This window comes from Nelumbo lutea, chromosome 3 (assembly GCF_056320005.1).
Source record: "Nelumbo lutea isolate HS-2025 chromosome 3, American lotus-T2T, whole genome shotgun sequence".
Lineage (NCBI taxonomy): Eukaryota > Viridiplantae > Streptophyta > Magnoliopsida > Proteales > Nelumbonaceae > Nelumbo > Nelumbo lutea.
In genome coordinates this window covers 34,413,179-34,426,753 of record NC_142686.1, presented here as the reverse complement: position 1 = coordinate 34,426,753, position 13,575 = coordinate 34,413,179, and the positions used below count along the sequence as shown (strand labels likewise).

The 13,575-nt window shown below is 39.8% G+C and overlaps 1 protein-coding gene across 1 annotated transcript in view; it reads right to left on the bottom strand.

Annotated features, from left to right (window-relative positions):
• The window catches only part of LOC148864164 (co-chaperone protein p23-2-like), a 28,296-nt gene extending 16,988 nt beyond the window's left edge, over positions 1–11,308 (bottom strand). Inside the window, exons 1-2 of the mRNA XM_088977109.1 lie at positions 10,991–11,308; positions 10,115–10,374 (exon numbers count right to left, since the gene is read on the bottom strand). Coding sequence (XP_088833235.1) covers positions 10,115–10,374; positions 10,991–11,083 — 353 coding nt within the window. The 5' untranslated portion in view covers positions 11,084–11,308. The remainder of the gene's footprint in view (positions 1–10,114; positions 10,375–10,990) is intronic.
• Positions 11,309–13,575: the final 2,267 nt, after the last annotated feature.

Genomic DNA, 13,575 nt, shown 5'->3' with positions numbered 1-13,575 from the left:
GTGCCCCATCAATACCCATAACTATCAAGGTATATGCACCATGTTATCTAAAAAGACCACATGTTTGGATTTAAACATTTTTTTTCTTTTTTGTTGTTTTCTCTAGTGCTATGTTGATCGATTGTAGGTGACCATGGGCATCGATGGATACAAAATTGACAATTCATCAATTCATTAGGCCACTACAAATCCTCAGTTAGAGAATCCAATGGCTATATGTCTTCTACAATTCTACTCTCACTTTCCTTTTTTTCCCAATCATAATTTCTACATCTTTCCTAGTTTCCCCAATCTTTGTTGTAAGGCTGCTTTTGCTTGTTGTGTAAAAGTACATCGATGGAATTCAACACCGATTTTAAAAGTAGTGAACTGTTGTGCTTTGAAATTTTTGATTATCAACATAAATATTATATCATTAATTTTTTATGTAAAACTCTACCATGAGTGGAGTTTTACATTGATTTACAATGCAAAACTACACTCCATCCAAACGCCGATAAATACAGACTGGGGTGAAGTTTTACACCAGTCCGCATTTACAATGTAAACAAACGCAGCCGAACGTGTTGTTCTATTAGTTCAAGCGTGAGAAAGAAGATGAAGAATCAAATTAAAGTTGGGTTTTAAAGAATAAAGAAATAAAAGGGAAAAATGGTCTCAAAAAATAAGGAAAGGGCAATTTAGGGTTTAGAAAAGTTTAAAAATGCACATGACATCACATGAGCAGCTTAACCAACACTGGTGCTTAATGGCGCCTAGTTGTGAATAAACGGTTTATTAAATACTTTTTTTCGATTTTGAAGACAAATCAATTACAAACATTTATTTAATAAATGGAAACTATAACAAAGACATACTTTACGAATACCAAAATGGCATTAAGAATCTTTCCCCTCTTCGCACTAACGCGAATTGTACGATTACATTATGAATTCTTACCAATAGATATTGATCTGTGTAATAATAACGAGCTAATCATATGAAAAAAATATTGTTTTTGAATTTGATCATGGAGTAAGTAGAAATGCGCCAATGTGGATACCCAACCACTAATATCCTCTCCTAGCCAAAAAAACAATATCCTCCATTTGTTATATAAAAAAACACTAATATCGTATGAACATTTGAATCCAAAAGGGCATCGTACCAAACACAACCTATATGGTGATGGCAATTTGTACTTAAAACACCAGTGGTATCAAACAGCCCCTAAGGAGAATTGACCTTTTTTGGGGGGGCCTTAGGAAATTACAGTAGATAGTAAGTGGCCCCTCTTGTGTCTTGGTCAACAAGGCGAGAGAGGGCCTTAGGAAATTCATTTGGCTCTAAGAGAACCTCATATATATCCAAAATTAACTTTGTCAAAAAAATCAGCCACCCTATTAGTCTCTCTACATACACGAGTAAAGGTAAAAGACTCAAAATGGTTGCAAAGACTCAAGCTGTTCACAACAATTAGAGAGACAAATTGGATAACAATCATTTGAAAACCCCTTATCTCTCACTCAATGAGAGGGCACCGATGGGGGTCCCCATATGATCCCTCAAAATGAACCCAAAGCCACCATGTTCCTTTGACAAGGGTCAATTAGTGTTAACATAGATGACCCTCAAAGAGGCTTGGACCCCCCAATTTCTGATAAATTCACGAGTAGCAGTTGAGTCTTCAACTACTATTGAGTAACGATGGGGGGTGATAATCATTTCGGAAAAACTCTTTGGTTCCTCTCCAACTAAATATGGTAAATCACTACATTCCAAGCCAAGCAAAAAATTCGTCTGAGAATACCATTCTCCCTCAAGTGAGCGTGACTCCATTCAAAAAGGTGGTTCCCAAGATAAGATATTAGGCCACATTAATCCACAACGACCTAGAACTGATTGCTAAACCTCCACCGAAAAGTTACAAAGAGAAAAAATATAGTCATGATATCTAGGCTCACATCTGCACAGGACACATTTTGCATCACTGATAACGATCCCATGCCTAGATAGTTGATCTTTAGTAGATAGAGCTTTTCGGCAAGCAAGCCATTAAATGAAGGAGTGGCAAGGGATATTCCCATGAAACCAAACTAGGACAAAAGGGGTCCAATCAGGGCTGCTACTAACGCGAATACAATAATTCCAAGCTAACTTCACTGTGAATTTTAACTAGGTGAAGGTCGTTACATAATTCCCGAAGAATTGGGATTTGGAGGAATCCATTGGTAGTTACTAACAAAGGAACTCACCTTGGCCACTCAGGAGGCTTGAATAATTCCACTTTGGATTGCTTCAAGGATTTGGGAGATCAATCCCGTCCCATGCCAAGGGTCAAGAGGTGGGTGTGATGACCATTGGCAATCAGATGAGTAACAAAAGGTAATGCAAGGTCCTACACTTTGATAATGCTTCTAACAGCCCATGAACATACCCTTGGCATGGGCAAAGACCAAATAGAATTTTGCCTTAAGTATCTTTTAATGAACCAATTCAGCCACAAAGATTCACCTTTCCCACCAGCTAGCCTCCAAACTTGGCGCAACAAGAGTGCTGAATTCCAGTCCTTAACTCTTTGGAGGCCTAAGCCTCCTGCCGTCTTAGGGGAACAACACATGGCACAACTAACATTGTAGACGCCCCCTATCCCCATTGCTAATCCGCAAGAATCTTGAACGTAACTTCTTAATCAAATCCACTATACTATGTGGCAAGAGAGCAATGTTGCACCAGTATAATAGCAGGCCATATAACACAGGCTTAATAAGCTCGACCCTCCTTGCATAGGAAAAAGATGAACTCTCCCAAGATCTAACTTTGCTCTTGATTACCCTGACAAAGGGAGCACAATCTGCATGCATGAGATAATCCAGTGCTAGAAAGGGGGAACCCCAAATACCGAATTGGTAAAATCATATCTAAGGTCCTAGCTAATAGGATCAAGCCTCTTCTAGGAGGTTTAATCAAAGTGCTTTTATCCTAGATACATATAGGACAACATCGTAATAGCTCATGAAATCATACATTTTTATGAAAAATGCTAGAGGGAGGACTCCTTGGATGGCTTTGAAACTTGATATGAGCAAAGCCTATGATCGGGTGGAATTAAATTTCTTGGAGAAAACCATGAAAAATATGGGATTTGGAATAAAGTGGGTAAATCGAGTCATGAAATGTGTGATTACTGTTTTTTATAGGATCTTAGTCAATGAAAATCCTAGTCAAAAGTTTGTCCCAAAAAGGGGGTTGAGGTAAGGAGACCCTCTGTCATCATACTTATTTTTACTTTGTTCTGAAACTCTATTTGCAAAGCTCACAGAGCTTGCTTCCCAAAAGAAAATAAATGGCATTTTAATTATCAGGAATTGTCCAGCTGTCTCTCATTTGTTTTTTCGCAGATGACAGTTACATATTTTCTAAAGCATAAATGGGGGAAGGGCAAAGTATTTTGGATGCTCTCAAATTTTATGAAGAGGCCTCAGGGCAATAGGTAAATTTCTCCAAATCCAAGGCTTTTTCAGCAAGAATATGCATCATAATTACAAAAGCTTTTGGCAAAATTTTAAAAAATGAAAAGAGTATAAACTCCCTCCATATATCTAGGGCTTCCCACAAAAAATGGTAAATCAAAGAAAACTCCTTTCAACTTTTTAATTGAAAGAGTGGAGAAATTGCTTTCAAAATGGCATGAATCTCTTCTATCCCAAGCAGGGAAATAAGTCCTGATAAAAGCAGTAGCCAGTGCAATACCTAACTATACAATGTCTTGTTTTCTGTGTGTGTGTGGGGGGGGGGGAACAAAGGATCAGAGGAAAACACACTAGGTTAGTTGGGAGGTTCTCAACAAAAATAAATGTTCAGGAGGGTTGGGATTCAGGGATCCTTATAGTTATAACCTATAATTGCTAGCAAAGCAAGCCTGGAGATTATGTAATGAAGAAAATAATCTTTGGGTTAAGATCATCAAAGCCAAATACATTAAGGGGAGAAATTTCCTGACTAACAGTCTGCCTACTAGGGGTTCATGGGGATGGCAAAGTTTGGTTGCAGGCTTGCAGCTAGAGAGGTCATTCAGAAGGGGGCCCATTGGGCTATACATTCTGGTACAAAAGTTAGGATATGGGATGATCCTTGGTTAAAACAGGTCGAGCCATTTAAAATTATAGGGCCTAGAACGAATAGCCCATAGTTGACTTCGGTAAAGGATTTCATGATGGTGGAGGGTAGAAGGTGGAATACAAGAGTGATGGAGGAAAATTTCAGAGATGAAATTGCTAAAAATATTATGAGTATAAATTTAGCTAGGGGAGATTGGGAGGATAAACTGAAATGAACTTTTAATCCAAAAGGGTTTTATACAGTTAAAAATGGGTACTAAACTTTAGTTTCTCAAAATAGTAAACCAAGCTACTGGGACATTGACCCCTCTGAATACAATAAATATGGGGAAAAGGCTGTGGGCTGAAATATGGAAAGCAAAAATCGATCCAAAATAAAAAAAAAAACTTTATTTGGAAATGTTCTCAAAATGCCCTAATAGTGAGAGAAAACCTCTATAAAAGAAAACTTTCGAATGATAGCTTGTGTCCAATTTGTAACCAATAGACTGAAACTATAATGCACTGCCTTTTTGAATGTGAATATGCAAAAGCTACCTGGTTTGGCTCTCACCTAAGTTTTATGGGTGTAAGAGATGGATCGAGCATATCCTTCAATGGTTGGTTTTCAACTTGGGTAGATTTATGCTTAACAAGCATAGATAGAAAAGACGAATTACTCGCTTTCTCATTTATTCTATTATGGAATATATGGAAAGATAGGAACAATAAAATTTTTGAGAATACTGACCCAATTCCTAGAGTTACACTTGCAATTTCTTATAGGATGTAGAAGGAGAGAGTAATGACTTCCCCAATAGGATTCTAAGATTCTTCACCTCAACATCCAAACCTGAGTGAGAGGAAATCTTCTTTTTGGAAAGCACCAGAAACATGGAAGCTCAAGATGAATGTGGATGGAAATTTTTTGTGTCCTGGTAGTTTAGGTTTTTGTGCAGTTCTTAGGAATGATGTTGGTGCGGTCATAATTGTAGTTTTTGGCAAATCTACAGCATTGTCTCCCATTCAAGCTGAAGCAATAGCAATACTCAACAGTCTCGAGGTTTTAAGTATGTACAAGGAGGAAGATATAGAAGTGGAATCAGTCTGCCAACTTTCAGGCTCTAAAGACAAAAACTTGGAATTGGTCTTGGATGCAAACTTTTTATATTTAAACATTAATTTACTGATTAAAGATCTAGCAATTTCTTTTAATCATATAAATAGATCTTGTAATATTGCTACTTGCATGCTAACCAATAAAGATCTAAAAGAGTGAATTATTTATCCAATATCCACCTGAATGGATTCAAGATCTGGTCAACCAAAATTTAATTAGACCTGAACTGTTATATCTTTTTGTACTCTATGGCTGTTTTATTATAATGAGGTACAAGCAAGAGTAATAAATACGGGGACATAGGGTCCTTGCCGGAGTCTCCAACTATTAGGGAAAAAGCCTTGTTGGGCTCCACCATAAAGTGTAGGGTAGCCCTAATCCATTGAACAACATGGTCAGGAAAACCTACGTCAGTGATATCACTTCATGAGGTTAGGGCTCGGTGTTAGGTGGGCTCCACCCAATTGAAAATGACGAAATGTTGCAGGTAAAATAATCATGGACACCATTTATATATGGTCCGACTTCGATCAATGCTGATGCATTACACTGTATCTCATCACCCTCTCTGCACCAAGTTGCAGAAGTGCTCTTTTTTTCTTTTTTAACAGCAGAAAGAAACACTTGTGTCGAGTAGAGACTAGAGAGTGACGCCTTCGCCTTGACGGAGGGTTTTATTTTTATTCGGAAGCTTTTTCGGTCTTGGTCGGCATAGAAGAAGGACATTGGTGAGGCCTAAGGGAGTGGAAGAAGGGGATTGACGTGGGAGGAGAAGAACAAGAAGATCGATGCGGAAGGAGGAGATTGTCTGCAAGCCTGCAACCAGGTCTTCCTTTTTCTTTCTTTCTTTCTTCTTCTAGTCTTCCTCCTCCTCTATCCACTGTCGGCATACAGCGTGCGTGTTGATTGTCCTCCTCATTATCCCTCTCTCCCAGAAGAACCTAAATTTCCCTCTCGGTCTCTCTTAGTCTCGAACCGACATCTCTCTCTCTCTCTCCCTCCAGTATCCATAAATGATAAAAGAGCCCTTCTCTCTAAAACAAACTAGGGGCTTCGCCAGCTCGCATTCTCTCTCTACATGGGTTCGCTCTCTCCTTCTACCAGGGGCTCCATCCTTTTTCTGTTTCTCTACAATCTGCACTCAGCACCTGTTCAATCAATTCAACTTATGCTTCAACAGAACATCCATAATCCCATACCTTTTTCCTTACTTGCTTTTTAGATAGATGATAAATGGATGATACTTGGGGTTCTTCAATTAATTGCTTGTTGATGAATGGAATCATAATTTGTCGATTTCAAATATTACAATCTTTTGGTTATGTTTGATATGGTTCATTGTCAACTACTAGAAGACATTACTGTGCTTCAACTCTAATTCTGTCTGTTTGCTAAATAAAAGTTAATTATCCAATGTTTGTCCCACCTATCTGGGTCTTGGGAGGAATGGACTGGATACAAACCTAACCTTCGGCATTTTTTTTTTGCACAAAGTGATTTCTCTTAGATGGCTGCTCGCCATAATTAACCCAAAATTCTAGGCTTTCTTTTGTGAATTTCCATCTTAGAGGCCCTCAACTGTTGCGTAGGTTCGCTTATATCCTTTTAGGCTTTCACAACCACGTTCCATCTACTTTAATTAGAGATGCTGATTTATCAAAGATAAGTTCTAACAGTGTGGACTAGAATCGTCCTTATCAGAAAAAAAAAAAGAAAAAGAAAATGTGAACTAGAACCGTACCAAATCCAGCTTATTCTATCCTCACCTTATTTCTTTATTTATGTTGTACTTTGTTTTTCATTGATGCCATTCTCTTACTATGGGACCCTTATCGGAGGTTGCCTTTCAATATCTCTCTCTCTCTCTCTCTCTCTCTCTCTCTCTCTCTCTCTCTCTCTCTCTCTCTCTCTCCACCTCTCTTGTTGTAAAAATAGAATGATACTATTATACTATTACTAAGCAAAATTTGCAGATAACCATCTTTCATAACCATTCCTTAATACCCCTTGAAAGCATTCTTACTGGACCTAAAGGGCGGAAGGCTAGAGTTCATTTAATATTTGCATCTTTTCTCAAGGTCATTTTTGGCTAAGTAACCAACTATAGAACTGACCTCTCTAAACTGATAGTAATTAGTATATTAGAGAATTTAGCAAAAAGGGTTTAAACAGTTCTATACTAGGCTTACTAGCCTTTTCACATGTCATGAACTTTTTTCTTATTATATTATATATAAAACAGAATTAACGGTATCATATATCTTTTTAAAAGAAGAGGTAATATATATTCTCTATTTTAATGCATTTTTTATTGATTATTGCATTTCTGCTTACAGCTTGTTACGAGTTTCCTTTATTTGTTTCTCATATTAGTTCTTATCTGTTATTATTGTTAGAATGTTATTTAATGTTGCTATTTTTCTTTCTTTGGGCGGCCAGGGGTATAATGGCCATTGTATCCTTCATTGAATTTATATATAGTGTTGAAGGGGGCGGATGCTAGAACTTTTGGCACCCCTATCATTCTTCTTTCTTTTCTGCTCTCTTCTATACCTCTCTTGTTGTTTTCACATCAAATCAATCCTTTTTCTTGCCTTTTAGTTTTCACACAAATTCAAGTTTGAGAAAAGCTCGCCTCATTTTGGAAAAAAAAACGCACTTCATTCTATGGTTGGTTCTCTTCGCAGTTATGTCCTTATTATGTTGGTAGAAGCTTGTAGGTATAGGAGATTGAACTTGGAACTTGATGAAATGGAAATGTTCTGTGTGTGTGTTTATAGCCGACAAACATTCTCACACCACTAGTAATGCAAACAATGGAACTTGATGAAATGGAAAAGGACCATTATCTCTGGTCTTGGGTGGGGTGGACCAGAAAAGAACCTAGGCAGTGTGGTCTTTCTCTCAGACTCACCCACATTCTCACACCACTAGTAATGCAAGGTTTTACCACTGCACCAAACAATGGCTTCTTAATGGCTAAATAATTGAAAATTTCAAGAGTATATTGTTTTTGGAATAACCGTGAACTTTAATTTTTAGGAGTGGAGACCCATGCCCAATGTTGGTCCCAGATATCTGGGATCTTAGGAAGGGTGGATTGGATACACTCCTAACATTTGGTATATTTTTTTGCACAAAGTTGCTGCTCTCAGACTCGAACCCACATTCTCACACTTGACAACCTTGGATTTTACCATTACAATGGCCCCTTTTAGGAGTATATTTCCTTTAATCCATATTTCTAGTTCATGCCCCTAGAAGCATGCTGCTTCAACCATCTTTCATTTGGTGCACTGCTCTCCGCTTCAGCAAGTAGAGAAATACATCCTCCACTTTTGTATCCAACAAAGGATACCTAAATCTTGAGTACTACAGAATCTATTGACCTCTTTCTTCAAAGCATTGGTTTAGTGTGTTATTTTTAGAATGTAGAGAACACTGATATGGGCCCCACAGCTACGGCCCCACTGTGTTCGTAGGGTAGAAGATGTTCTAGTCTACCTAGGGTTAGCTATTGGTCATTTAGTTGTTTCAGTTGTTATTTATTTCAGTCTTATTTTTTGCTCTATTTGTTATGTAAAGACTAAGGGCAGATCTGTCCTTTCCATGTAATGAGCATAACCTATAAATATTAATTAAAGTGGCGGCGACAGAACATTAAGCTTCTGCTCCTCCTTTCAACCCTTGTGTTCTACTGCTTCTCCTCCCTCTTCCTCTTCTTTCCTCTTACCTTTCTTCTTATCTTCGACCTTGAAATCCATTAGGGTTCAAGACTGATAACAGTCCTGAACTTCTACTTGGTATCAAAGCTAGGGCTTCTCATGTGAATCTAGTCCAGCCGACCACATGAGAACCATCTAAGGTTGGAAGCTGAGAAAGCAGAGTTCGTTGACTGGTTCTTGGAGATCCCCATTATCAGATCTGTCCTTTTTGTACTCTTATTATCACTTTGATATTTAACTAGGAAATAAAAGTATTCTATTTCCATTGGAGGAGAGAATGGAAAAAGAATTACATTCAAGCGCCAAAAGAAATAAAAAGGATAAGCAAAAGGATTCAAATTCAAATAACGTAAAAAAAAATCTGATTGTTATGCATCATCTGACTATATTGATTCTTTGATGGATGATACCTTTACATTAACCCATTTCAAATCAGACCCCAATCTGCAATCATCTACTTGTGTAGACACAGTGAAATAATGGGGAGCAAGATCTATTTAGGGATCTTGTAGTTCTGGAATCAAGACACTCCATTACCCTTTTTCTATTAAGACTTGTGAATATCATCACATTGGTTAAACCCTCTTTTTAAGGATTTCAAGGTCCAGAGAAAACAAAGCTCAATGCAGATGTTCCTACTCATTAGCATGACAACACAAACAAAAGATTCACAATCTGATTTGCAAAAATGGTTCATTTGTTAATCTTTACCTACCAACAGTGCAAAGGGAGCATTCAAAAATTTATATGCATAATTCAAGTGAAACTGCAGATCTTGCAGAATTTTTTGCGTTTCTTTTTCCTTTTTTTTCTTTTTCTTTTTTTTTTTTTTTTGGGGGGGGGGGGTCTTACCATCTATCTCTATCAAAGGATAATGTCCTAGCATGATGACAAAAAAACTTAAGTTCATACATCAAAACTACAACATATTTGGTAGTACTCTATTAGGATCAGGAGGGGGATTTATTGCCTGAGTTCACAAATAGTTCTAATTCGTAATGGAAATAAAAACAAGAATTAGCTGCTACAAAATCAAGCTACTCTTACAGAGTATAGAATTTATATAGAGAACCAATTACATGGTGCGATTCAAGCGTATCAATACATAAAGAAACAGTGTCAGAATTAACGAAAATCATCTGTTCCAGTTAAAAACAAAAGTAAATACATTTTTCTCTGAGAGAGTGTACCTTTGCTGCACTGGAGGAATCCCCTCTTTCTCCTCGACACGCTCCTTGATCCTTTCAATGGTATCAGTTGGCTCAATATCAATCTCGATTTCCTTTCCAGTAAGAGTCTTGACCTTGATCATGGTTCCGCCCCTAAGCCTCAGGACCAGGTGCAAGGTCGATTCCTTTTGGATGTTGTAATCTGCAAGAGTACGGCCATCTTCCAATTGTTTACCAGCAAAAATTAGTCTTTGTTGATCAGGGGGAATACCCTCCTTGTCCTGAAAAAGCATTTATTTTCACCACCAAGTCAGGGAAGCACAAAAGTAACCATTCCAAGCAGATTACCGACTCAGACTCCTGGACAGGCGTCGGATTCCGATTCATGTGTCCCAGTCCATCGTCCACTGGATATAAGTAAATCCCAAGAACTCCAAACCAGTTCCTCAATCAATCAATGAAAAGAAAAAAAGTATAGAGAAACATACGAAAAGGAAAAGAAAATCAAGTAAAAGTTCGATAGTCGACACAGTACAAAAATCTGACAGTAATAAATACAACAATTTCAAAGTAAATCAAAGAAACCCTAATTACCCAGAACTCCAGAACTCTTCAACAACCATACCCCAAAAAAATACAGGGCAAAGCCCAAAAGAACTCCATTATTTCACAATAATCTCGATATTACTGAGAAAAAAGTACAATAAATCATGAAAAATGATATTTTCTTACTGAAAACCCTAAATTAGAGCCCAAGAATAACTAAGAACCACAAAATAAGATACAAAACGAAAAAGAAAAATAGAAATCACGTGTAAAGTTAGCAGCGAGAACCCTAGCATCATTGGAAAATACAAATGCAGAGCAATAAAAAACAGCAAAAGAAGGGGAAAATACCTGAATTTTGGCTTTAACATTATCGATGGTGTCGCTGCTTTCGACCTCGAGAGTGATGGTCTTTCCCGTTAGGGTTTTCACGAAGATCTGCATCTTGTTACTTGTGCTCAGACGAATGGAAAATCTCCAGCAAAGAAAAAAAAAAAAAAGAGACACGGACGTAAAAACGGGGCTTGAATCCTTGAGATATGTATTTGATTTGTGGCGGCATTTATACGCAACTACGGATATGAAAACGGGTCGGGTTAGAGCCGAGATGTTAAGACTTAGGAGTGATGGACGTGGACCCTTACTGATGGTAAATGGAATGCAGCCCGAAACCAGGATTTCTGATTAGGAGTCAAATGTGAGACAATATGAGTCAGCGTTTTTAATATCATGAAAATATTTATTGTAAATTAAAAATACGAAAACCAGGGATATAAAGGATGCGTGCCGGTGTGGTGAGTTCGGATCGGCTGGGATATTCGCAATGTGTAGCTGGGTGGATCAGTGAATGTGGCCAGCTATCTCTTGTGATCAGCATATCCAAACTTGTGTGTGGTTAGATATAACTAACTTTTATTTATCTACAAAAAAAAAACTATTTTATTAGTGATGTAGCACAATCCGGTCACTCCTAACTTGTGCTTGCGTGGCTCCATAGAGGTACCTGAAACGAGAGTAAAGAAGAAGAGCTCCCAGAGGGTTTCCCGGTAGGAACGCTCTGATACTTAAGTTAGTATTGTTCCTTGAGAATAAGCTCCTTATAACTGAATTCCGTTGCTTTAGGCCCTCTGACTTCTGATAGGGCAGGTATAACTGCCACTGTCAGTCTGCCACAACCGTTACAGGCAGGGCTGAGGTGGCACGCGCGGGGCTGTCGTGCAGGGTACATGTTTGTCAGGTGTGGGACGCCTTTCTAAAGGTGGCAGGCATGGCGAGGGAACATGCTTACTGCTCGCAGGTTTGTCGGGTGCGGCGATCGGGCAGGAAGCCCTCCTATGGTATATCAAACTGTTCTCCGGCGAATTACCCCGAGCTGGGTTGTCCTTTGAGTGATGGGTTGCCTGTAGCCGGTTATGCTGAGCTAGCCGACCCGAGGTCTTTGTGCCTCTGTCCAAAGAAGAATCGGTGCATTCTTGCTTGGGAGTGGCCTGAGGTCCACTGGGAGGAGCTCTGGTCTCAAAATGGGTCAGGGTGCCCCGAACTCGGGACCCCCCGAAGTGCCTTAACCCCGGGGAGGAGGTGCGGGCAAGGTGGCTTTCGACGAGTAGTTTACTTGCCGAGTTGCCATGCTGAACTCGATGGGACTTCCCCTCCGAGGTGTGCTCACGTCCGTTGCACTGTCATGTTGAGTCACTGTTTTGAGCAAGGTCATGCCCACGTGTACCTAAGCTACGAGGTCGGGCCAAATCACCCTCAATCAATTGCCCCCCACTCCCTGCGCTGGTAATAGTGGTTTCTTGAGTTTTTCCATGATTTTGGGATTTGACATTCTACATTTTTCTCATCCCATCCCTCTATTTCCCTCAAAACAAATGGGAGAAAAGGGAGTGGGGGGGAATTGATTGAGGGTGATTTGGCCCGACCTCGTAGCTTAGGTACACGTGGGCATGACCTTGCTCAAAACAGTGACTCAACATGACAGTGCAACGGACGTGAGCACACCTCGGAGGGGAAGTTCCACCGAGTTCAGCATGGCAACTCGGCAGGTAAACTACTCGTCGAAAGCCACCTTGCCCACACCTCCTCCCCGGGGGGTTAAGGCACTTCGGGGGGTCCCGAGTTCGGGGCACCCTGACCCATTTTGAGACCAGAGCTCCTCCCGGTGGACCTCAGGCCACTCCCAAGCAAGAATGCACCGATTCTTCTTTGGACGGAGGCACAAAGACCTCGAGTCGGCTAGCTCAGCATAACCGGCTACAGGCAACCCATCACTCAAAGGACAACCCAGCTCGGGGTAATTCGCAAGAGAACAATTCGATATACCATAGGAGGGCTTCCTGCCCGATCGCCGCACCCGACAAACCTGCGAGCAGCAAGCATGTTCCCTCGCCATGCCTGCCACCTTTAGAAAGGCGTCCCACACCTGACAAACATGTACCCTGCACGACAGCCCCGCGCGTGCCCCCTCAGCCCTGCCTGTAACAGCTGTGGCAGACTGACAGTGGCGGTTATACCTGCCCTATCAGAAGTCAGAGGGCCTAAAGCAACGGAATTCAATTATAAGGAGCTTATTCTCAAGGAACAATACTAACTTAAGTATCAGAGCGTTCCTGCCGGGAAACCCTCTGGGAGCTCTTCTTCTTTCCTCTCGTTTCAGGTACCTCTATGGAGCCACGCAAGCACAAGTTAGGAGTGACCGGATTGTGCTACATCACTAATAAAATAGTTTTTTTTTTGTAGATAAATAAAAGTTAGTTATATCTAACCACACACAAGTTTGGATATGCTGATCACAAGAGATAGCTGGCCACATTCACTGATCCACCCAGCTACACATTGCGAATATCCCAGCCGATCCGAACTCACCACACCGGCACGCATCCTTTATATCCCTGGTTTTCGTATTTTTAATTTACAATAAATATTTTCATGATATT